General features: G+C 37.8%; 1 protein-coding gene across 1 annotated transcript in view; it reads right to left on the bottom strand.

Moving 5' to 3' along the window:
• Positions 1 to 23,686, bottom strand: part of LOC140242944 (uncharacterized) — a 56,498-nt gene extending 32,812 nt beyond the window's left edge. Inside the window, exons 1-17 of the mRNA XM_072322691.1 lie at positions 23,622 to 23,686; positions 17,797 to 17,973; positions 16,847 to 17,025; positions 14,343 to 14,585; positions 13,713 to 13,932; positions 13,033 to 13,167; positions 12,098 to 12,224; positions 11,314 to 11,458; positions 10,804 to 10,920; positions 8,522 to 8,794; positions 7,774 to 7,927; positions 7,273 to 7,419; positions 6,712 to 6,829; positions 3,701 to 3,851; positions 3,004 to 3,132; positions 1,358 to 1,612; positions 561 to 720 (exon numbers count right to left, since the gene is read on the bottom strand). Of these exons, the coding sequence (XP_072178792.1) occupies positions 561 to 720; positions 1,358 to 1,612; positions 3,004 to 3,132; positions 3,701 to 3,851; positions 6,712 to 6,829; positions 7,273 to 7,419; positions 7,774 to 7,927; positions 8,522 to 8,794; positions 10,804 to 10,920; positions 11,314 to 11,458; positions 12,098 to 12,224; positions 13,033 to 13,167; positions 13,713 to 13,932; positions 14,343 to 14,585; positions 16,847 to 17,025; positions 17,797 to 17,973; positions 23,622 to 23,686 (2,795 nt within the window). The remainder of the gene's footprint in view (positions 1 to 560; positions 721 to 1,357; positions 1,613 to 3,003; positions 3,133 to 3,700; positions 3,852 to 6,711; positions 6,830 to 7,272; positions 7,420 to 7,773; positions 7,928 to 8,521; positions 8,795 to 10,803; positions 10,921 to 11,313; positions 11,459 to 12,097; positions 12,225 to 13,032; positions 13,168 to 13,712; positions 13,933 to 14,342; positions 14,586 to 16,846; positions 17,026 to 17,796; positions 17,974 to 23,621) is intronic.
• Between the last annotated feature and the right edge of the window lie 1,584 nt (positions 23,687 to 25,270).

Genomic DNA, 25,270 nt, shown 5'->3' with positions numbered 1-25,270 from the left:
ATCATCTTACAGAAAATACTAGAAACCCGAAGTGAGGTCACAACCAAAACTATAAGCTCCTTTAAAAGAAAAAAAAAAGAATAACGAACATGTTTTATACTGTATAGTCAAGCGTTTGGAGGTATGTGGGCGAGAAGGGGGGGGGGGGTGGAAACGCTTGTCTTTCGTTTCAAGCGCAGGATCTACTGGCATACATTACACGCATAATAGTGTGAAACTATATCCAAAGGACACATGACGTTTACCATTTTAAGGACTTATCTGATGTGAATTAGACATTTTAAATGAAATATTTGCCCCCACTTCTTTGTCAATAGCACATAGTTCTTGAGTGATGTGACTTTCAATTTTCTTGTCTCTACTGAATACAGACTCCGGCAAAATCATATTTGTTTCAAAGACATTTCGTCTCTGAATATACTGTTATCAATCTGATAAAATACTCTCAAATCTAAAGGGGCCTTGTATATTCCAGTTGCAAAGTATCTAAGATATCTTTGTCCTGCTTACACATTCCGTGCTAACACCAAACAGATACACAAAGTGGTTAATATACTTACCCTTTTGCAGGATGAAGCACAAGCGCTCTAGGCTTCCCCAAGCCGCGTATTAATGTTTTGTGATCTGAACCATCCAAACGGGACACTGAAAGAGTCTGCAACTCAAAGTCGGTCCAGTACAGTAGTCTGGAGCTAGAGTCTACAGCAATCCCATCAGGATCTGGATGTGAAATGTGACACATCAGAAAATGGTTGTACATTTTTGTAGGAATCATGTAAGAATTAGGTATAGCTGCACATAACATAACGAAGTATTTCTCATACGCAACACAGCGGTTGATTTTCTCTTCTCCTGAATTTTCTGATATTTTTTTAAAGCCATCTATGTTTATATAAGCCTACCTAAATGCAACAAAAGAAACTTCAAGATCATTGTACATTATACATAACTTCAGCAAATCACAAAATTTATCAGTATATACGTAGATGATCCATTTTAAATGAATAACGGTTGTAACATAGAATATTAGATAATTTTACTTTTAACGAAGTGAGTTAGATGAAAAAAAAAAACACAACATATGCGTCAGCTCGAGCTGTATTATTGTCGAAGAATATTGAAAGAGAAAAAATGAAAGCCCTAAATTAGAGAGGGGAGGAGACAAAAAAGACAAATGGAAATTGAAGTGAGTTAGATGAAAAAAAAAAAACACAACATATGCGTCAGCTCGAGCTGTATTATTGTCGAAGAATATTGAAAGAGAAAAAATGAAAGCCCTAAATTAGAGAGGGGAGGAGACAAAAAAGACAAATGGAAATTGAAGTTGTGTGGAAGGAAATAGTCCACAAAAACTCACGTTGCACTTCGGCGGATAGTATGACTTCTTGGCGCTGACCGTCCAATGAGCCACGGCTTATTGTCTTGGCAGCCACATCGGTCCAATACACCAGTCTGTCTACCGGGTCAAAGGTCACATCTATTGGATTCTGTATAGAGGTTAGACTCAAAGCTTCTGGCTCAAAATTTGGGTCGGACATATCGACTTGGAAAATAGCTCGTCGATACGAGTCCGTAATCAAGAAGAAGTTATCCTCAGCCATGTCAGCGATATCTACAGCAAGAGGAGCAAATAAATATAATGTGACTGTTCATAAAACATACAGACTTACTTATAGGTAGGCCTTATACACACGAAACAGTCATATCCAATATCATTCAGGGCTCAACACTAACTGTTTTGTCTAGTGACCCGTTCGAACCACTAAATATTTTGATCTGAAATTTTAGTGGCCCGAAATAAAGGCACTAGTAACAGTTCGTTTGAATCTTAATTGCTCGATCGGGCCACCAAAAAGATAAATTCGGTGGCCCGGGAGCACACACACGCAAACACACACACACATGATACACACGTCTAATCAATCATAATATTTATTTATATCTAATGGTATCATATTTATATTTCAATTTCAATTTTCAATTTATTTTCCTATTTCTCGATGAAAGAATACATCAAATATAACAAAATTAAATGAAGTACATGATATCAAGCTGGAGACATACATAAAATATTGCAAATATATAAAACATATAGTGGTCGATCTATGAGGTTTGGAATCTGTGAATAAATGCTAAAGAAATATGAAGGAACCTACTTAAAAGCGAGCTTGTTGAGCGTAGGTCCCAATTAAAATCGAGTTAAAGATTAAGATGGGGAGCACGGGTATACAACAATGACCGAAACATAGAGAAAAAATTACAATTATACAGTTTATAGCAAATTCTTCTCTGATGCAGATTTGGGGTCGGATAAGCCACGTGCTGTAGGCGGATGAACCATTGTCGTTCTGGCAATAATAACAATATGACTCAATATATAATAACAATGATACGGTTTAGAAAGTATTAGAAATTTATACATTGCGTGTATTAAGGAGGGAACACATGCACCTGCAAATTCCCCCCCCCCCCAAAAAAAAAAAAAAAAAATACATTCAACAACCAGTTACAGGGCAGAGAAAATTAAAATACCAGCTGTTACCTCGCCCCGACTGTCTTAAGAAGGAAGAATATACAATAGGTCTAATACAGTGACAGAATTTGAGGGCACAAACAGCTGGTTTTAATATGACAACTACCCTGGAGTACAGTACAGCGGGATAGTCCTGTACAGCACAAAACAGATTTCAATGAGCTGAATTAATGTAATTATTCAATAAATACTGTCTTAATTTGCATTTAAAGGATGATAGTGAAAAACAACCTGTGAATTCAGAGGGGAGATCGTTCCAGTATTTCGGTCCCGCATACATAATTGTTTTCATCCCGAAAATTGTATCTAATGGTATCATAGTTATTTCACGCCGGACAGGGATCGTTCCAGTATTTCGGTCCCGCATACATAATAGTTTTCATCGCGAAAATTATATCTAATGGTATCATAGTTATCTCACGCCGGACAGAACAACACTCTCAAACAAACGGCTCTACCCCGAGGCGCACCTGATAAACATGACTTCCCATTGACGTCTAGGTGGTAGCCCAGTGAACACTTGCACACGTAGCCTTTGCTGCTCGATGGCGAGTTAAGACAAAGCTGATCACATCCTCCATTTCTAAAGCGACATGGATCTGTTTGACGTGAAAATTTGGAGCAAAACATTGTGATTATAGATGTCATCCATCACGGCAAATCGTGTTTTCACAGAAGTCATTAGCTAGATAGTCATTATTTTGATTGTCTATCATGAATGCAATCATACCATCAAATTTGTCACCATCGATCAATACAATTGTCATGTATTATCATTGCATAATATTTGTGTAATATTATTGTTACGTCAATGCGCTTTAGTTTTTTTTTTAATTTTTAAATGGTATAATGTGGACTACACACATAGCTAGGACATAATACTTCCCAGAATTTCACGGATAATTAGGTAAAAGAAAAAAGAAATTACATTGACAACCAACCAGGAAACACGGTAGTGGAATCAGATAAATATTCATACTATCCAATTCACCGTACAATCTTAGCTATCCAGTTTAGGTAGCTGTCTGTCAGACGGTGATAATTTATCACGATGTAAGTGACAAACATAACACACACAGCATCACCATTTTGAGAGTCAAACAGTAATTGCAATTGTGAGTGAAATATTCGGTCAAACTTATCAAACTTGCAATAGATCAAACTTACGTTGTATAATCTTTTGCCTCGAATCAGCGTATGTGGTGATACCGAAGACCGCCTCGTCTCTTTTGAGGTAATTCTGTACCGTTTCTCCTGTTTCGCGGTTAGCTGCATATATTCCGTTACCTCTCCCTAGCTCCGTCCACAGAACGAAGTCCTGGAATCCAAACATCAATCGGAAACAATGGAATCTTGAAACAATACAACATTACTCATCACTGCGGTAATGTTTATTATGCTATCAAGATATTACACAAGAAATTACAGGCATGAAAAAGTAAATGTGACCGTAAGACAGTCGAAAGCATTACTAGTTTAAATTCAAATCATTATCTTTACGCATCTATGCATCGAGCTATGAGCAAATCAATGAATCATTGTGATGTCATTAAACAAGAGTAATTGGAAGTTATCAGATGATATCACGGATAGATGAAACTAATGGGTAAATTAATCCACTCACCGTACACACCAAGTATCAGAAAACTATTATTTCACATATCCATCGGGAATGTTTCTTCATAATGTATAATGACATAATTATCATTATCATTATCATCATTTTGCGAACAGATACAACCAATCTTTCTGACTTTGTCTAAGTTTCTGACTATGAAAACTTCAAACACCCCACACACGAAGAACAAGGCAATATCAATGTATGTGTTTTAATTAAGTGTATAAGGTGATGGTATAACCAGGGAGGTTGACTTACTCCCTGGTGGTTTCATAATTATAACCACTATCTATACATGGAAGTTTCCCTCTTCCTCCTTTCCTTTCTCGTCCTGAGACGCGCTGTCTTTGAAGATGTTGTTGTTTATCAAGCGTTTTTGATTGTGAGATCATGTTGTTGCCAAATTTTTACCTCCACGAAATAATCCTTATTACTCTAAAATCTCGTTCTTCAAAATTATCCCCTTCATCGAAAAAAAGCTACGACTATAATTTTTAAATCTTTTTAAGATGACAAGAATACCACTACCTTTGGAAATGAATGATGTTTCTAGGTGTACTGAGTTTGTACTTAGCTCTCTTTTGTATCGTCATGTAGGGTAGCCATTTTGTGTCCATCTTTATCGCGCGCCTTCGTATCTTATATCTCTACTATCTTTGGTGTAAACGCAAACTGGGCCAAATGCGCGGCCAATTGCGCGGCCAATTTTAGTCTGGCTTCCAAACCCTCTGCCTGTATCTTTCGCTATTCAGGATATTAACCCCCTCAACGTCGAAAACTAGTATAGTTTAAGGTGGTTTTGTCCTGCAAAGGATTTTTTCCTTCGGCAAAGGCCTTTGCCCGAACGGCGACTTCGTCGCCACGGAATTCATTTGGCAAAGGGTCTGAAAACCAGACAATACCAAATTGCGTTTGTTTACAAGCAGAGCGCCACTACGACAAAATATTGAAAGGTTTGAATCAAAAGCGCGGCCGAGCCCAGCAGTGTAAACGGACAAAATTGCGAGGCTCGGCCGCGCAATTGAGGCCGGACTCGGCCGCGGCCGAGCCGCGGCCGAGCCCGGCCCCGCACTGTAAACGGGGTCTTAGTCAATAGTAACAGTAAGAAGTGGTAGTAGTAGTAGTAGTAGTAGTAGTAGTAGTAGGAGTATTATACATTAGAAGTAGTAACAGCAGCAGCAGCCTAGGACCCCGTTTACAGTGCCGTGGCCGAGTCCGGCCTCAATTGCGCGGCCGAGCCTCGCAATTTTGTCCGTTTACACTGCTGGGCTCGGCCGCGCTTTTGATTCAAACCTTTCAATATTTTGTCGTAGCGGCGCTCTGCTTGTAAACAAATGCAATTTGGTATTGTCTGGTGTTCAGACCCTTTGCCAAATGAATTCCGTGGCGACGAAGTCGCCGTTCGGGCAAAGGCCTTTGCCGAAGGAAAAAAATCCTTTGCAGGACAAAACCACCTTAAACATACTAGCTTTCGACGTTGAGGGGGTTGATATCCTGAATAGCGAAAGATACATGCAGAGGGTTTGGAAGCCAGACTAAAATTGGCCGCGCAATTGGCCGCGCATTTGGCCAAGTTTGCGTTTACACGAAGAAAAGGCCGGGCTCGGCCGCGGCTCGGCCGCGGCCGAGACCACCTCCAGAGCGAGGCCAAATGCGAGGCCAATTTTGGCCTCGCATTTGGCCTTTTGCGCGTTTACACTGAAACGGGGCTGGGCTCGGCCGCGGCTCGGCCGCGGCCGAGCCTCGCACTGTAAACGGGGTCTTAGTAGTAGTAGTAGTAGTAGTAGTAGTAACATGAGCAGGAGTAGTAGTAGTAGTGGAAATGACAGTAGAAGTAGTAGTAGTAGTAGTAGCAGTAGTAGTAGTAGTAGAAGAAGAAGTAGTAGTAGTACTAGTAGCAGTAGTGGCAGTTGGAGTGTTTAGAAGTATAGTAGCAGTAAAATATACACGGTAGTACTAGCAGTTATGATATGGTGAAGTATATAGCAATAGATTACATAGTAATCATAAACGTTCAGAGCCAGCCCAACCGGGTTGATGGAGGATTTTGTTAGAGAAGTGGCATCAAAAAAAATAATGTGAAAACTTTTTGTTTTGTTTAGTTCTTTTCTTTTTTTTTAACTGTAAAGACTTTTTTCTTGCTTGACAAGCGATTTAGGGAGAGAAGTGCCGGTAAAATTCCCCTCCCCTTCCATCCTGAAAACGAATCGACGTCCTTGTTCCCATAATGTCGGCCCTTAACTTAGAAAAAATGTAGCGCCCCTCCTGACGTTCGATAATGATCAATTGTCTATTCATAAAGAAAACAACTAAAGGGACAATCCGAAGACTAAAATTGCTGATATACAAGATAAAATATCACACGCCGAAACAGCAATACATATAAAAGCATCCTTGAATATGTAAACACATCAATAATTCAAATTAGACTTATCATGTGATATATCCGACATTCGAATGAATGGGAAGGAAAATAGAGAGAACCGACGAGTAACGATGTTTCAAAGATGACGAAATTACTATGGCAGATAATAACAACCAAAATGGCAACAGTAATTACCTTATACAATGCGATGTCAAAGAAGATGGCTCCCGGTTTCCTGAGAATTTGTCTTCGATCGTTTCCATTGTAGTCCATACTACTGATTGTACCCATCAATAGGTCTCCGTAGTACAACCTAAATATCAAACAAAATAATGTCTTTATTTAACGATATCCTAGCGTCTCATGAATACAAAAAAGGAAGTATTCACATGTTTGTTGATATATATGGGAATAGCAAAATCTCGTCAATGCCGAAAATTTGTTTTAGTTACCACGTTATGCCCTTGATATAATATGTCAGTTACAGGCTGAGGGAATGCATACTTCTCATTGGACAAAAAGAGGAATTGTTTAATCCTCTTTATAATGTCTTCGTATTATTATACAATCTCGGCACCATTGCTGTAGCCTTCCTGTCCAGTGACGACATGTGGATTTAACCCAGACTTTAAAATTCATTGCTTTTTAACAGTGTTTCCTGAACTTCTTAAACTTCACTTTATGATAAACATCCTCTTTTTCTTTCTGCAGTCATTGACTGCCCATAATTTAGGGGTTAAGGTATTCTTTTTGTACCTTTCCTTGTCGTAGTCGATGGCGAGTCCACCTGGCCTGAACAGCGGAAGACCGACGAGAGAAGAAAGCAGGACAACTCGATCTGACCCATCAAGACCGGCTCGCTCAATCTGTGCCGGAGGGCCGAACTCTGTCCAGAACATCAGTCTGTTATGGAAACGTGTCATATGCAGAGACACAATCAGGTGCATGTACTTCACTTACAGTACTTCAAGATATGATTAATTTACGTAAGTATGTATGTCTGATATATCTTGATCATAATTAATTATATTGACAGTAATATGTTAATATCTTTATTTATACAACTTGCTATAAATTGATAGAAATATGATAACTAAAAAGGATGTATGTCAAAATGGTAATGAAACCTATCAATGAGTCAGTGAATCTGTATGGCAATCTGTAAACAACACGAATACCTCGGTTAACTTTATTAAAAAAAGGGAAAAAAATAATGAGAGTTTAAGAAATATTAAAGTGACTGTTCTCATAGCTCACTTTTTCTCTGGATCGATAGCGATACTCCGCGGCTTGGTCACATCGTCTTGGAGCAGAGTTGTCCTGTGTGATCCATCGTACTTGGAGACTTCGATTGTACCACGGGGGTGGTCTGTCCAATACACGTGTTTGGTCGACCAATCAACTGCCACACCTAATTGGTTTCCAATAGATCAAATGCTTAAAACTCTTTACGCTCATAACAAATTTTTGCGACGGAACGAAATCGACTGACAGCAGCAAGGTTTATATCTCAAGAGATAGTAGACGGAAATCATGTCAACAAGCAATAAGAAAATAAAGCAAACATAATAAGCAATCAGAATTAACATCTCCAAATATTTCTCACACACAATTTAGTTGACTGCTGTAGATGCAATTTATAAGACTACTAGGCATGAAGTTCAAGCCGAAAGTGATGATAAAGACATTAACAGTTGGTCTAAGAATCGGACATTCACCAAGAGAACATAATGGAATAATTGTCAGATAAAAGATGTTTTGTAGACCTTGCATAGGCTGTGATACGGCTGGAATGATAACCCAGTGTATGAACAGAGTACAAATAATGCTCCAATATATACTATGGACTGGAGCATTCACCCTTCACGCGTTATCAGGGTTGTGAAGCGGGAACTGCTACACAAAAGTGACTCACGGTTCATAATGAATGATCATGACGAGCAAAATACACTTTAAGCACCAAATGTGTCGTTCTTCCAGAAATACCGCGTTCAGCTGAACATACCTTCGACTGACTTAATTCCACCAGTAATTAATCTCACTGGAGCACCCTGTCGCAAAGTTCCTTTAGATAGGCCCTTGCTTCTAACATCACTGAAGAACACGAAACCCTCTTCCAAATCCACTGCCATGGCAACAACGTGCTGCTGGCCACTGAGAAAGCAGGACACGTTGAAGTTGGTGCCAGAACCGATTCTCATATTGGGGAAGTTGACAGGATAGCGACAGAGCTTTGTTTGGGATGCCACAAAGAATTGTGGCGGGTCGATGGTGCCCTCTACATTAAGAAATCAGAATAATAAAGTCTTGGTTTTAAATCATAAACCTGGCATTTTGAATTCCTTTGAGTCACCTCTCCTATTCTTTTTTCTACCTTTTGAGTAGTATATATGCGCTACAACATAATTCATAAGAAACTTTCTCTTTCCATTCCTTTTTCTAATCACAGTGTGTGTATCCATTTCCTCCAAACAGGTTTTTTGATATATATGATTTGGCAAAAGTATTTTTGTGAAGAATCGTTGTCATTGGCTACTAATATGCTGGCTAATATAATGATACACAATCATGTTTAAATCTCCAGTTCCCATTTAGATCTGTGTAAGGCTTATCTCATCTGCTTGATCGTCAATATGGGAATAGTCCTGCTTCAACGACAAAAGTAGTGTCAGTGTACCCTTAGATGCAGTTGGTTGTATGGTTTTCGGCAAAGGCAGTGTAAATCTCTTCGGCAACTGGTATACCTGGCAACGTTAGGATTTTAATGATGGCATGACCATCTAAAGAAAAAGTCATTACCGAAGAGGCTACCCTGGATAAAGAAGACGATAATTATCATCATCATTATTGCCATCATTATTATCATATGATTGTTTGTATTACTACCCCTCCTGTACCCTACAAAAAAATCAAATAAGAAATGTTTCCACTATTTTCCTTTGAACAGCAAAATGACTGATGAATAATTATTTATGACTAAGATATATGTGCTAAAGATGAAAAGATTGAAAATGTATATACCTTGAATGTGTCACGGACCGATCAATTGAAGAATGGATTTTATCCACATTCCACTTTTACACTTATTCTACATCATCTAATCCTTTATTATCGTGTCATGTGTTAATGATCATGATGATGTACTTATATTTCACGATGATATGTTCAACTGAAAAGTGGAGGGTGTCACCCACCTACCACTTTTGCTATGCATTCCTATGTGCCCTCGCTACCGGAGATACATTTGCAATATAATCAAACTTATACGTTGTACAATCTTTTGCCTCGTATCAACGTACATGGTGATACCGTAGACCACCTCTTCTAATTTTTAGTGTTATTTATGGTAAGCCTAATATTTGAGTGTACAAGTTGCATCAATTACAGTCACAAACATAATTATGTGACCGTGCATTACAAAACCAACATAAAGTCGCATGGACTGATTATGTATTGGGACTGAAAATAAGTGAAATGGGTCAACCCAGCCAATCTTTAGTTTTTCATATTTTCTGAGAGAACAAGTCCTCTATTTCATATCAAAGTTTGGGATCATAAAACGTACATGAAGTTGTGCTTTAAGCAGTTTTTCTCAAACATTTTTTGGTGGAATAGTGTGATTAGGTGTTTCTCATAGAGTCCTCTTTTCATTTCTTAAAATACCCTGTCCATACTCTTCACTTTCAATTCCTATACCTTTGGAAAACATGATGCTACTGCATTGAAAGTTGGCATTAATCATCTTGCAGAATGTGTTGATAAAGCACATTCAATTTCAGCTTAATCTGATAATCCCTTCATTGCTGTTGCTCCAATGGTTAACATCCTGTTTTTTTCTTCCTTTCATCGCTCAGCTAGCACGGCTTGGTAAAAATTACGCGCTTGAATAGACCCTGTACTTCAGAGCCTCTTTTCTCAGTTCACACTTTCCAGAGTATGTGCTTTCTTTCTAGTATTGGGATAGGTTAGGAGAATGCATTTGAATTGAGTTATACATCATTTTAAAGCCTAAAGTCTGCTCTTTCAGAATCTGCTCTTTAACTAAAAATTTATGTCTTGCGACTTTTGTTGGTTTTGTTATGCAGGGTCACATATGCACATGAATAATGTTCCTATAAAGGATAAAGACCACTAGCTGTGATCGAGTCACCTCTACCTATATGTTTACGAGTCATCATCATCAAAAGAATCACTAACACAAATATCACTATCGGCATCATATTTTGTGACTCCGCGTTTTCTTTTTTTTTTTTCTGTTTTGCATTTCTGGCTAGAACTCGCCCTTACCCTTCGCGCACGTGTGGCCGTCCGCTGAGAGTAGACGTCCGTTCTCACAGAGACAGCTGTATCCATTAGGTCCGCCTCCAACGCACATGAAGCCACATGGATTACTACTACACGGGGCTACGGAATAGGAAAGGAAACAATACGTGTTCAAGACAATCGTTGAATTTATTACTAATAAAGTACATCAGGTAAATTTAGCACTGCTTCTCCATCTTTCTTCGTTTCATTCCACTGTCGCTTTCAAGTAGGCAATAGAAATTGGTTGTTGGATGTTTTCATTCATCTTTATTGTTTAGTCTGCTTAACCTTAGTGTGTTACCAACCAATTGTTTGTAGCGTTACGAGAGAATGTATTATCTTTAGAAGGTGACACATCATAAACAATCATTGTCATTATCGTAAGATGTAAATTATGCTTCTTTGAAACATTATGCTATTATTTATGGCAGTTATCGATATTCTTTCAGGAGATGAAAATAGTGTCTACATCCAAATGTATGACCAACTTACAGTACTGGGGAGGTTGTACATCTGGGTCATAGATTGCGACTCCGTAGGGCGTGGCTTCTAGGTTGATTGTAACAAGGTTATTACCGGTGTTCTTATTTATGATGTACAAGGAGTTTTGAGCTTTTCCGGTCACATAGATGTAATCCTGCATTGGGAAAAAAAACAACAACAAAGCAAATGAAAGAATTTCATCATAGTGGTAGTTGAGTATATTTCTTGTCAAACATGTAACAATAGTTCATGAAAGCAATGATGCCACATTAGGGCACTATGAATTAATATCCTGAATTTTATGTATGTGCGTGTGACACTAAATGTCATTATGAATGAAGGAAAGAGTTTTACCCATGTTTTTCTCTTAAGTATGTGATGGAAATGTCTTCGCGGCCAGGGAGAATGGAAATAGTCTCCGCAAAGCGAACATGTTCTATTCTCTCGCCACTCCCCGGAGTTCCAGGAAACGTCGCGGAGAAGTCGCAGGGACGTCTCTGCAACCAGCGAGGCTCGAGTCGCCACCAGGTCGTCATCTAGCCTCCATGCCAATAAGATACCGACTTTACCTAACGCTTGTTTTTGTATACGGCAAAATTCAAATTGATAGCCCATGAATACCAGTGTTATACATTTATTATACCATTGCTTTTAGTAATGTACATGTATATTCTTTGACCTCAATATTTCTCCTTTATTCATGTCTTTAATTCTCTCTGAAGGACAGGTTTTTACAGTTGGTGGAGAGCGCCCTTTTACGCATGGGTGTCAGTATATAGGTCTGGCTTATTACCTCAAACAAGGCGACGCCATGGAAGCGATTGTCTCCATTCGTCTCGAGCAGTCGTCGGCGGTTCTGTCCATTGAAGTCACACACTTCCACGCGGTTATTAGACGGGTCAGCATCAACCCAGTAGACGCTGTGTGAAGGTGACGTTCAGGGTAAGATGGTTTTAAATGCATGCACTTCCATTCTATTTGTAATTGTTGATAGAGATGGTACTTTTTAATACTTTTACTTTTTCTTCATAAAATTAAGTTACCAATTAAAACAAACTAAAACTGAAAATCTTCGTTTTGACGTGAATGCACTGCGGACCATTCTGTATCAGATATCTATAATTTCATTAGACTTATGAAATGTGTGGGGATATATTTGTCTGGGGTTTGAAAGTCAGAATAGTGCAATGGGAGCGTTGTTTTTAATGACAAACCAACAGGAATTAAAAAAATGAATGCCCAATGATACATCTCCCTTACAAATTCATAACAAAACAGATAAAAAATATGGCCACGCGTTCACGAGAAATGTGACGGATCAACAATGTAACACAGTTGAATCAAAAGTATGGGAGATTTTTTTTTTTAAAATCTCAGAATACAAAATTAATGAAGGAAGAATAATATAATTCATTATTCACTAATGTTTAAGAAGCAAACTCGCAATGATTTCTTTTCGTAGGGAAAATATGATTGTGTATTGCTATGAAGCATCATGTTGTAATGTATTTGGTAAGAATATTGAGTATAAATAGATAAAATGCCTTTTCAATTCAAATGATGATATAAGGTCTTTTGACTTGTTTCGATCAAATTGACATATTTTAATCATCTTACTGTCATGTTCGGAATGAAGCATTTTCAATTGCTATTTTACGATATCATTTGCCTGGTGTCCCATAGGCTATTTGGACAAACTTCTCAAAGGTAATATTTTAACGAACGTACAGATTTGTGTCGTGGTCAATGGCGATCCCATAAGGGCGGTGAATGTCAGTCGTAATCAGTTCAATCCGGTTATCGCCGGCTAGCGTACTTCGTTCCAATTTAGGCTGTGAGCCAGCGTCAGCCCAGAACATAAGTCTGCGTGCAAAACAACAAAAATATGCTGGTCAGAATTTAGAAAAAGCCCAGCAAAGTCTTCTCTTGCTGACCTTGTAAACAGATTTTAGTTAAATGCACAGAAGTTAAAATGTCATTTAATATATTACCATACATTATCGGAAAACCTTTTGCGATCGAATCAGAAATTTTGTGTCAGGTAGAAATTCATCAGTGTTAGACTGACAAATACAAAGATAAAGATTTTAATGAAGAGAAAAAAAGGTGGAAATTTCCCACACTGATAAAAATCATGAGAGTAAATAAAGACGAAATTTCGATCGTGCATCAAAGAACCTTAATTTTTAAATGTTGAGCTGTAACACCTAGTGTGAGAGGCACATGAAACTAACACGGGACATCGAGAAACAGCAATGTCGGCCTCAACTAAAACGAGAGTTAGCGCCCCATTACAACTTATTTACCCTTATCATTTTAACTGATGAAATTGAAAATACACGACTGATTAATTTATTATGTCGTAGATATAGCTAAAAAAATAATTCAAGAAACGGCTGGTACATTACCCACGAGACGGGTGAAGCGCGATTCCTGTCGGCAAGTCTAGACCATCGTCGATTACAATGGTCATCTTTGCACCGTCCGCGCTACACACCATGATCCAATCGTATGCCGCGTCCGTCCAGTACACGTTGCCTGTTAACCAATCAGTGGCGATCCCGTACACCGTTCGTGACGTCCATGCGAAATACGCGCGGGCTGCATTGCTGGTCCTTCCCAGTGTGCCTTTAAGCGATGTAGCAAAATAAGGCATGAGAGAAATTCCACTTCATATGTTTACGTCGACTTTCATGAGAAGAGTAAATTCATGATACTCGGACAAGAGTTAATGAAATTTAAGTCATATGTCTCTTAGTTTTTCTATGGTTTACCTACGTTGATGAATAATAATCAAATTAGGCTTTATACTTTCAGGCCTAAAGATAAAATTTGTAAGACAACAATTTCATTTAGGTATTTTAGTAAAGCGTCTAAAGGTTCGAGCCCTAGCTGGCATGCACTATCACACTGGAATTGTCCGAGAGTGAGACAGCAGTATGATATGATTCTTCATCTTGCACGGATTCGCAAAAGCGAGAGATTAAACAAGAATAACAGAGCTTGTCCCCGTCCCAGAACCCTATTTAGGGCCCTACCTGTAACTATGATCCCAAGATTTTCCGCGTGCCACAAGACTTCGTGCTTCCCATAGTTTATGTTAACAGAGGTCCAGTTTCCTGTGGGCACCCTGTAGAAGAACGTGGTAGACACAGATGAGATTACCGTGCCGTCGGGTTGGATGAGCTCCGTCGGGTCGGTCCCGAGGCTGTTGATACGGGCAAGACCCGTTGCAGCATTCACCTCCGACCACAGGACTCTGGAGCCAACTACGTCATCAACTGCAAAGAGGCAAAAGTAATTTTAACTGAATACCATCATGGAATGTTGTAGCCAGTCTGCATAACTGCATGATGTAACATGGCAAATATGCCTGCTGCAGGTACATTGTATAGTGCTTGATGTAGTGTCGAGATAGAGGTCAAAATAACTCCCTGATGTTACTATAATGGCAAGCGCCACAAATGTCTTTCTCACTCTGGCATTACTGTGTACATAGAAAAACAACACACACAAACACACACAAATGATTTTTTTTTTTTTAATTTCACCAGTATCCAACTTGTGTGCAATTAGCTCAGAGAAAAGAAATAAAAATCATCAATGCTTTATAACACAGTAAAACACACACACAGACACAGACACACACACACACACACACACGAAAATTAACCTCGAAACTCGACGATGCTCGCTGGAGCCAAAAGAAACTGGTAACCAGCCAAAATCGCAAACACACACAAACCGATTTTTTTTTGTTTGTTTAAATTTCACCAGCATCCAACTTGTGTGCAATTAGCTCAGAGAAAAGAAATAAAAATCATCAAGGCTTATAACACACACACACACACACATACACACACATACACACACACGAAAATCAACCTCGAAATTTGACGATACTCGCTGGAGCCAAAAGAAACTGGTAACCAGCCAAAATCGCGTAGTGCCAATATCACAGGTGAAGTAAGGAATATGCCTATGAATCTTGATATAGGGAACCAGAAACATCCCTCCATATCATGATTCTAATGTTCACTTTGGATGTCATTTCATTATCAGATAGGGAATCAGAAAACATCCGTCCATGTTAGGATTCTAAAGTTCACTTAATTACCAGCTTTTACCTGCACGCTGATGTATAAAATATCGGCTGGAAGGTATTACGGATTTCATATCGTTACAATATATTGTAACAGCATATAGTGATGATTATGGTATGAAATTATTGGCACCATCCAAGGCAATTATCTCCACTTTTGACGGCGGTCTCCTGTATTGTTTCCATCCTCGTTTACTTATCTTTTTTATTGTAAATTAGTATATCCAATATTGCTGCTGTGCTGTCGGCCTATGTTTTAGGGAAAGCAGAGTACGAAATTGACAATTCCTATATTTTGATTTGTATCCGCTATGCTTTCCTTGCATACTTCGTTACTTTATATCCATGAGAAAGAAAAAATAATTACTGAAATAAACTAAACGAAACCAAACTAAGCTTTACTGTACCTGGAGGAGGAACTACAGTCTCTTTCACCAGCAGGGCCTGTATATGCTGAACGCACATGCACTGCAAATGACCGTGTTTGATTTGCAGACTAACATAACAAACGTGAATGTTTTGAATTTGCCAACTTTCATATTCTGTCTAATGAATCACTGTAATTGCTGTCCTCTCTTTGGTTTAATGTATAAAAATCACCTGATATCCTATATTAGTATTTAAAAGAAAACGCAATTAAGACGCACACATATGGAAAATTTCACATTGACTGTGACATCGAAATAGCGCATATAAGCTTTGCCCCATCAGGGAGTGAGAGCTAGGCGTGTGATGGGATCGCCTGAATACAAGTTGCGGAAGATGCTCGTTACACCAAAGATGCACCTGAAAGAAAAATCATTCTCCTCCGTGTGCTAATAAAGACAACGACCAACCATCCAATTCATGGTATGTTAGCTGATTCCAGCGTCCATCACAGAACAAAAATAGTGAACTCGAAGTATTTTGATAAATCACATCGCATTGTGGATATTTCACTTGGGCCGCTACTACATACACATTAGCATTAAATTGAGTAATGAGTACTCAAACCCTTATTTCCCCCTTTTGTTTCGTCAATTTTGTATGACAGTGAAAAGAAAGAAAACCCAGATATGCAATCGCAATGACTTAGCTTTTCATATCCAAGTGTAGATTGATGACATTTTGGCCATTGCGCTGCTGGAAAGAATACAGTGTACCACAGTGTGAGAAACACTGTGAACGCAGTGTGAACACAGTGTGGACACAGTGTGAAATCTTTTCACATTATTAAAGTCGAGCGTTTTGACAGAGTAAACACAATGTGAGTTATCAATTCACTGTGTGAAACAAAGCATTAATCTGTGAAATCCACACCACAGTGTGATATTATCTTCACACTGTTAATTTCGAGCGTTAAAGTGCTGTGGGATGCTGTGTTTTTTCCAGTAGGGTGGTGTCGATCTCTACCGAGAGTAAAATCAGTGAAAGCCTTTACATAACAACATACAAACTTACTTGACAGGAATGAGATATCAAAACCAGCTCTGTTGGTTTGAGATTGACTAGCAGTGAATTTGATGGTCAGAAACCTGCCATTGGAATCTAATGAACTAGGTGGCTGTGTGTTGCAGTATTCGCCGATTCGATGCGTGCCGATAGATCCAAGGCCATCGAAGATCTCCAAAGAGGAACCTCTGTTGTTCAGGACATAAGAACAATTCCATTACACCAACAATTTGTGTGACACACTATTCAGAAATATTCGAAAGTGCTGCATTTATGTGGATTATCAGAAGTCCCCTACTTCTCCATGAAAACTTTTAGAATGCACGCAGTGGGAAGGTGAGTTCTTTGGCTTGACTTTTGAACTTATACGTAATACGTAATACTATGATCAACTTTCTCCACATCTCCGGAGTAATATATGTCGTGACGCTATGAAATAATCTCAATCATGATCTGTCTTTGCTTCATTGATCCTTTAAATTCCAAAGTCATCTAAACTCCAGAGCAAAACTGCCCCAATGTAATCCACTGAAGAAAAAGAAACAAACAAACGAGCTATGCAGGAAAAGTGATGAGCAGGGAAGAAGGGAGCGTGTGCTTTTATCGAAACGAAAATGAAGAGTTTTATCCATTATGCCACAGTGCCCTATACAGATGTATACAAAATGATGATTTACTAGTATGACGCTGTAGTTTTCATGAAATAAAGAGATAAAATCTTGTGTGCATGTTTGACACACAACGCATGTAGCTAAGGATTTATATTGTATTGTATGTACAGCAATATGTACAGTCACCATAATCGTAAATTTGTTTCGGTCATTCCAGTCTTTTCCGTTATGTCATTTATACAATGAATTTGATGTACATTGTATATCGCCAGTATTTATAAGGGTAACTTGAATACAGATGACACTAGTTATGTACTGGTACTAGACTTATAGTGGTTTTTCACTCACAGGCAATCACGGGTATCGAACCGCAGGCGAACCCGAAATCTGTCCAAAGTTCGGATGATCCATTCACAAGATGATGAAGGCGGATATGGACCAGGAAATCCAGGGGAACGGATGACACCTGACCCGGAATCAATCATACCCCCGCAGTTCTGGCTCCTCGTTTCCTTCGCAACATGGCTGCAGAGAGAATATGATAAGATTACACCGCTTTCACCTTTTTTAATGCAATATCAGGAAATCTGTCAATCTAAAAAGTGTATTGCGGGGGAGAGTGTGGGAAGGAGACTTTGTATTTTCACATTTGAAATGTAACAATGTGGTGCACACTTTAGGTGAAATATTTGGACCGTTTTCTATTAAAAAAAAAAGAAGAAAAATTTTCACATCTCGGGAAACATGGGGGGGGGGGGAACGATATGTTTGCCTCCCCCCCCCCCCATTTATGCCATTGGCCGTTACTGTTGTAACCTCTAAGAAGCTATATTCATATGGACTTCACGAACTATACATAGGAATCTCGAACACTGAACACACACAAAATAAAGGGATTTCCAGTTTCTGATCAAGGAGGGGGCGCCCCTTTAATTTTTTCAAATAAAAGAAACAAACAAAAATGAAAATTGCGGTAAAGCCCCCTTTTTTGTCAGCTGATGAAACCCGGAAGTGGTACGATAAAATACCTGTTAAGGTATTTTTTTTTTTTGGCTTGTCGGGTGATTAAACCTGGAAGTGACACAGAATAATCCCCCCCCCCCCCCCCGTTGCGGATTTCCTGGATCCGCCTCTGGATTTCGAACGATCTCATTTATCTCGATTGTGATTATGAAGGAAGCGGAGTGCAATTCAGCCGAAGTACTTACAGGATGTCAACACGGGTACAGTTTATCCATTTCACGGACATATCCTGACATATTTTGTGAGTACAGTTTGAATGAGTAGAGTGAATACAGTTTGGATATTGTCTGAAAGATATCCCTTGTGTTAATGATGTGAACAACACTTTGAAACTAAACGTGCCTTAAACGTATTTTAACATACCTTTTCTTTTAACTGGGGCAAAAAATTAATTTTATTTATTAGTTACGATACAATTATGGCGGACTGATAGAGAGCAGTGAGTTGTAAGTATAAATAAATTACTATGAAACTAAGCCGTATAAAGACCGTCAGTACTTAGGACAGTAAATGCAAGTCCAAACAATATGCACCTTATAGCCCATATACGTCGATCATCCACTACAGCACCAAGATTTGTCTGATCTGCAGTACGAAACCTTGTTTGTAACCGAGTTTATTAATAATTTACATCTCTTTAATCTAGTCCTTTACATTATTGAATCTTTCAAGTTTGATTATCAAAAAAAAAAAAAAAAACCCTGAAAATATAATTAGACATGTTAGATATTGGGAATGCGAAATGCTTAGCCATTATGCAAGCTCTGGATGAATTGTTGCCTTGGTGTATCCATCATCGATGGAAGATTATTTTCTGATCTTTCGATGAACTTGTATTCTATGAAGATTTGAATGGAAATATGAACAAAAGATATCAGATATAAGGCCCATTCTCAGTAAAAGCGTTCAAATACGGAATTTTGGTGTCGCCGACATTCCATGACAGTTTGCGGTTCCCTGAAACCTATTAGATACTATTTAAATGTTTATAATATATCACGAGGACTTTATTTGTTAAAAATAAACACGATCAAATGCGGTTGTCTGCCTTTTTGTATAAAATTTTGCTGTTAAACTTCGTTAAGACCCCCAAAACGCAGTGTCGCCGGCTATTTCAGAATTATGTTTTATTGCTCCTCTCCGTCCACAAACATACTTTCCAAATATCATTTTCATGGACGATGAGCATATCATATGTGCTAATCACAATACTCAAAATGTTCCAAAATTTTTATTGACTTCTTTTTTATAGCCTTTTGAAACCTGTCGCCAAATTCACCGCCAGATACGTTACCAGTTTCTTTAGTGTTACAGCATTGCGAAAATAACAAGACTATGCAATGACCCTGTGTATATGAAACCCTGAGGATATACTTCATACACAGCAAGTACTTAGATTTTTTGTGCAACAGCTCTTTATTGAGAATACGGTACAATGTTTGAAATATCGGTTTTCTACACTTTTATTTGGACAGATACGTTACATACTTTTCACGCCACCAACGGCGACAGACATTGCAATGTCAGACAAATTGTATATTATACATTACTCCTCGGAATGACGCATCGATTCAACATTAAAGTTTAGTACAAGTGAGAAATATTTGGTAGATATCGCTCTCATAATACTATGATCGACCATATACGTTACCACAGATACGTTACCCCAGATACGTGACCGAATTTTGCTCATTGGTCTTGTGCTTTCTGGGGATCAAATCTGGTCAAAATTCATCCCCACACAGTACATGCTTCGTTTTGTTGGACCTCAGGATTATATTCTTACACCAAAAGGACAGAGAGGTGAAAAAGAGCAACACTTCCACATGATTTTTCTTTGTGCGTCAGTGTCTCACAACTTAATGCCAAGTTTTCCGACAGATACGTTACCACATAATCAAAATGCTGAAAAGAAATTGTAAATGTTTTTACAAACAAATCGTTGTGTGCTCATAAACTCCAAAGTTCTATTCTATAAAACCCAGCCACTTTCATATTCTATGCAACAACTTTGAACGTTTATTTTACAAGACGAAGCTAAGATTCAGCATATCAGTTTTTTGCTTTTCAGATTTAGCAGATACGTTACGTATAATTCAGGGCACCCACGGTGACAAATAATGTTATGTAAAACAAAGTGTTCATAAAACAATTCTGCATAGAATGACGCTTCCATAAAAAATTAAAGTTATGTTCAAATGAAGAATATTCAGCAGAAATTGCTCTGTAACTTCACCGACAGATTCATTTACGGTACGCCAGATACGTTACCAAACTTTGAAAGAGTAAAAAGTAGTTTATGAAACGCTTCCGAGAAAAGTTTCAGTGTTCTGTTGCATATTTATTCTAGTGTTTTTCAACATATGAAGAACTACTCAAGATTCATTGATAAGTTGAACAATTATTTATTCATTTTCATTAAAAGGGATGAGCCAAATACGTTACCATAGGTCAAACAACTGTTTAGCATATCGAGTTCATAGAGACTGTACCTACTTCCTTCTAAGTGCCTGCAAAAATATATTTTTTTCAACCTTGTTTGCATTATCCATCAAAACTTAATGAATATTTATAGTCAGATGGATAAACACATTCAGACGTAAGATGAGAATATTCTGTGAATGAAGAACTCAGCTTTCACATTTAGGGCTCTTTTCCACCACATTTCATAGTTTAAATATTACGTACAATGTTTAAAATGGTTAATTTGGGCTTACATAATTCATTTTATACATCAATTTATGAGGTAAATGATTAAACAGGTGATATTTATTAATTCATACACAACTAAAATTATTACTTATATTTTACCAGATACGTTACCAAAGGTGATTCAATGTTTTTCAATAGTTATTTCCCCAGGAAAGCAATTCATATTTGTTTCCTGTGGAATTTCCAGGTCGGATCGTTCCCTTTGCATGATTTGTGGGATTCGAAACTTTATTTGTAAGCGAAATTTGCAAAAAATACAAAGTCAATCTTAAGGTTATATTTCATTTCAGCAAAAAGCATATTTCAACCTACCACACAGAAATAATTTCTACCAATTAGCAAGGGATGGCAACATCTTTACCTCTTTAAAAACCCCAATATCTTTAGGGGGGACAGATGTCTTTTCCTGAACAGAAATTGGATCAAAACAATAAATTCAATTCAGAGTTAGGAGTCCATTACAACATGTAAATTTGCGGTAACGTATCTGATTGGTGATCAAAAATCATATATGATGCTCTATTTCAATTCATTTTTACTCAATGAATGGCCATCATTTAGAATGTTCCACTTTTTGTTTCGTATTTGACCAGTTTTGAAGTTTCCGAAAACACATCTTTGAATGTATTACTTTGTGGTTGATTTTTCGGTTTTACTCACATGGAATTGAACACTTAATCTGAGAATGGCCCATAAACGGTAAACATGACAGTTGCACACCAGGGGCCTGGGGGAAAAAAACCCAAATGGATTAGATTAGCCTGTTCTTTTGGTTGTTATCTTTAATATTTGTCTTTTGTTTTCCTTGCAATAATTATCTCAGAGAGTAAGAATTTTTGTGATTGTTTCTATCAGATTGTATGTAATTGGCTTCTGTTCGATAATTTAGTAAAGTTTCAAGACTCTAACAAACTTGCGAACTTACTTCTTCATGAGAGTGAAGAGATGAGATGGAATAGAAATGAAAACCCGATAAACAGCATGAACAATTTGTCAGAAACTCTCGTTGTGATAATTCATATAATAATGATAACAATAATAATAATAATAATAATAATAATAATAATAAAGGACATTCATATTGCGCAGCTACTTTGATAATATACTCTACTGCGCATTACAAAATGACATGCATACAAGAAATTCAAACAGAAAATACATTACTTCAAGAGATGACTTTTTAACCTGGCTTTAAACTCATTAATTGTAACTGCTTGTCTTACAAACAAAGGGAGATTATTCCATAATTTTGGGGCAGCGTACAAAAATGCCATGTCACCAAGAGTAACTTTTGATTTCCCCGATGGATATTTCAATAATGTTTGATCCCGTGAACTTGGAAGATGATAAAATATTTGAAATGATGTTTTTAACTCTACAAGTTCCTGTATGTACACTGGTGCTGTACCATGAATAGCTCTATATACAATTAGCAGAGTTTTAAATATGATTCTCTGCTTTACAGGCAACCAATGTAATGCACGTAGTAATGGACTACAATGAGAAAAAACGAGGAGAATTACAAACTAGTCTAGCACATGCATTTTGCGCCCTTTGTAGTTTACCTAATTGATTATCAGGTAAGTCATAAAACAAACTGTTACAATAATCCACTCTGCTTGTGACAAACGCATGGATGACTTTTTCAGTACTTTCCCGTGTCAAATGCTTCCGAATATGTGCAATATTAAACAAATGATAAAATGAATTTTTATATACTACAGAGATATGTCTGTCAAAAGCTAGGCGTGAATCAAACCACACTCCCAGATTCCGTGCAGAATCAACAGGGTAAATATTAACATCAATCACTTTCAGGCTTTCAGTGCCAAATTTTGAAACTTGCTGTTGAGTGCCACATATTACAAATTCGGTTTTCTTATCATTAAGTAGAAGATTGTTGGATAATAACCATTTGTCAAGATGCACAATACATCGGTCTATAATGGACACAGATTCTCATCTGCTGCAGTAGGTGAAACAGATATGTACAGCTGTGTATCATCCGCATAGGCATGACATATTACTTCTGGGAAATTGTGTTGGATTTCATGGAACAACCTACTAGCATACAAAGTATAGAGAAGGGGACCCAGGCAGGAGCCTTGGGGCACACCCCAGGGTACATCAAACTCCTTGGACATACTGGAATCGACCTGAACCCTCTGTTTCCTATCATTCAAATAGGACTCAAACCATGACAATGCCCTGTCAGTGACATGTGACTTGATTGTATCCCCTCGCTCGATTATCAATTAAAGAAATAGTTGCGACAATGTTCATTACATTGGCATGAAACGTATCCACAACATCACATGTGATTTAAAGCACATGGCACAGCTTACAAACCTTCTAATAGTCTAGGTTCAAGAGCAAAGAATATCGAATTCTTTTTTATTATTATGCAACATAATGGACTTTAAATTAGACATTAGTACCTCACAACGAGAAGAGCCAGTATCACGTGACTCATACGTCTTGTCGACATCATGTCGGATGTCATAGCGGATGTCGTTGCTGCAGGGTCCTTGATAGCTGCCGTCAGGAATCCTTGAGGGATTAAAATTTTCGAAAATTTTATTTCACTGAAATAACAATGTACATTACGTGCTGTCTCTGGTCTTACCAAGGAGGTTCAAGAGCATGGAGTCACAACCGTCTTCATTGCTTTGCTAGATGTACCAAACTGGATCTGCATATGCAAATAGGAAGACAATTGACTCATGTCTCTTTGCATAATCACCAGCCACTTTCTAAGAAAGATGTGGCTTTGTGATGGTAATTACTGTCCGCTATCCCTTCTTATGGAAGGTAGGTGGTACAGACACGAGGATGCGCGAATACAAATTGCGCAAAAAAAAAAAAAATGCTGAAATAAAGATGAAAATTACTCGACTGGGCATACCCGGGCACTTATCTTATATATCTATCCATAAAGAATTACACTTGAAGATTATTCAATATTAGTTTCATTTGTGGAAATTAAATGGGAAGCGATAAAACCGGATTTCGAGGATGGTACAGTTTTAAACATTTTCACATGGTATAGTTCTGATTTACACTCTTGCACAAGTTTTTGGACGAGATTGACTTTTGTTTTACATGCTTTATCATAAAGCAAAGTTTCATTTCATTCAATAAAAAATAACCAAAATGTGGCCAAAATCATGTGAACGTTCAAAATGAATCTTCAGATTGCTCATTAGACGGCGGAGTCGAACATCGACCATCCAAGGCACAAAAAAAATGTACCTGTGATTTTTTTTGTGTGTGTACATCAATAGAAATCTGAAAACTGTTTAAATAATTACAGCCAGTGGGAACTCCAGCTCTTAAACCTCCTTGGTCTTACTTTTCTAGGATAACGTACTTAGTATATTTGGGCGCATCTGGACTTGTACTCAATACCACAATAATTCCATTCGACTGTTTATTGCATGATTGAAAGATATAAAACAACACATAAAAACAAAAATAATCTTGCATTATACATACGATGTATTGTCAAAAGGTATGCAGACTGAAGTGTGCAATTAGATTTATGATTGAATCACAGACAGTCTACCTCCGCCCACTCGGGTAGTCATCTGGATCGCTTGCGTGTTCCCTATTTTTCAGGAAAAGGGGTATATTTAAGGGCTGTAAATTAGGGGGAAATTATCCCGAAAAATTGTTGAAATATATCTGTATATATATATATATATATATATATAATATATGTATATATATAATATATATATATATATATATATATATATATATATATATATAATTTATGAATTTTCCCAAAACATCTTTAATTGTGTATAGGGTTGTTTTCAAAACTGTTCCGAACAATCAAGAAACACAGTCCCGCACAGGGTTAGCCATGCCGAGCTTGCGTTCTTTTTGCAGGACACTTTCTCCACATGCGCTGCATTTTTGCTTTGTTTGTTTGTTTGTTTGTTTTTAGCTTGCATGTCTCTCAGCACATGGTTTATACTAACTTCCGGAAGTCCGGAAGAATTAAACTTTGGTTTTATAATTCGTCCTCCACACTTCGCAATATCCGTTGATTCATCAACAGACGTTGGAGCCTTGGTGATCC

Source organism: Diadema setosum, chromosome 2 (genome assembly GCF_964275005.1).
Source record: "Diadema setosum chromosome 2, eeDiaSeto1, whole genome shotgun sequence".
NCBI lineage: Eukaryota > Metazoa > Echinodermata > Echinoidea > Diadematoida > Diadematidae > Diadema > Diadema setosum.
The sequence above is the reverse complement of the archived record's forward strand: the minus strand, read 5'-3'. Positions and strand labels throughout refer to the sequence as shown.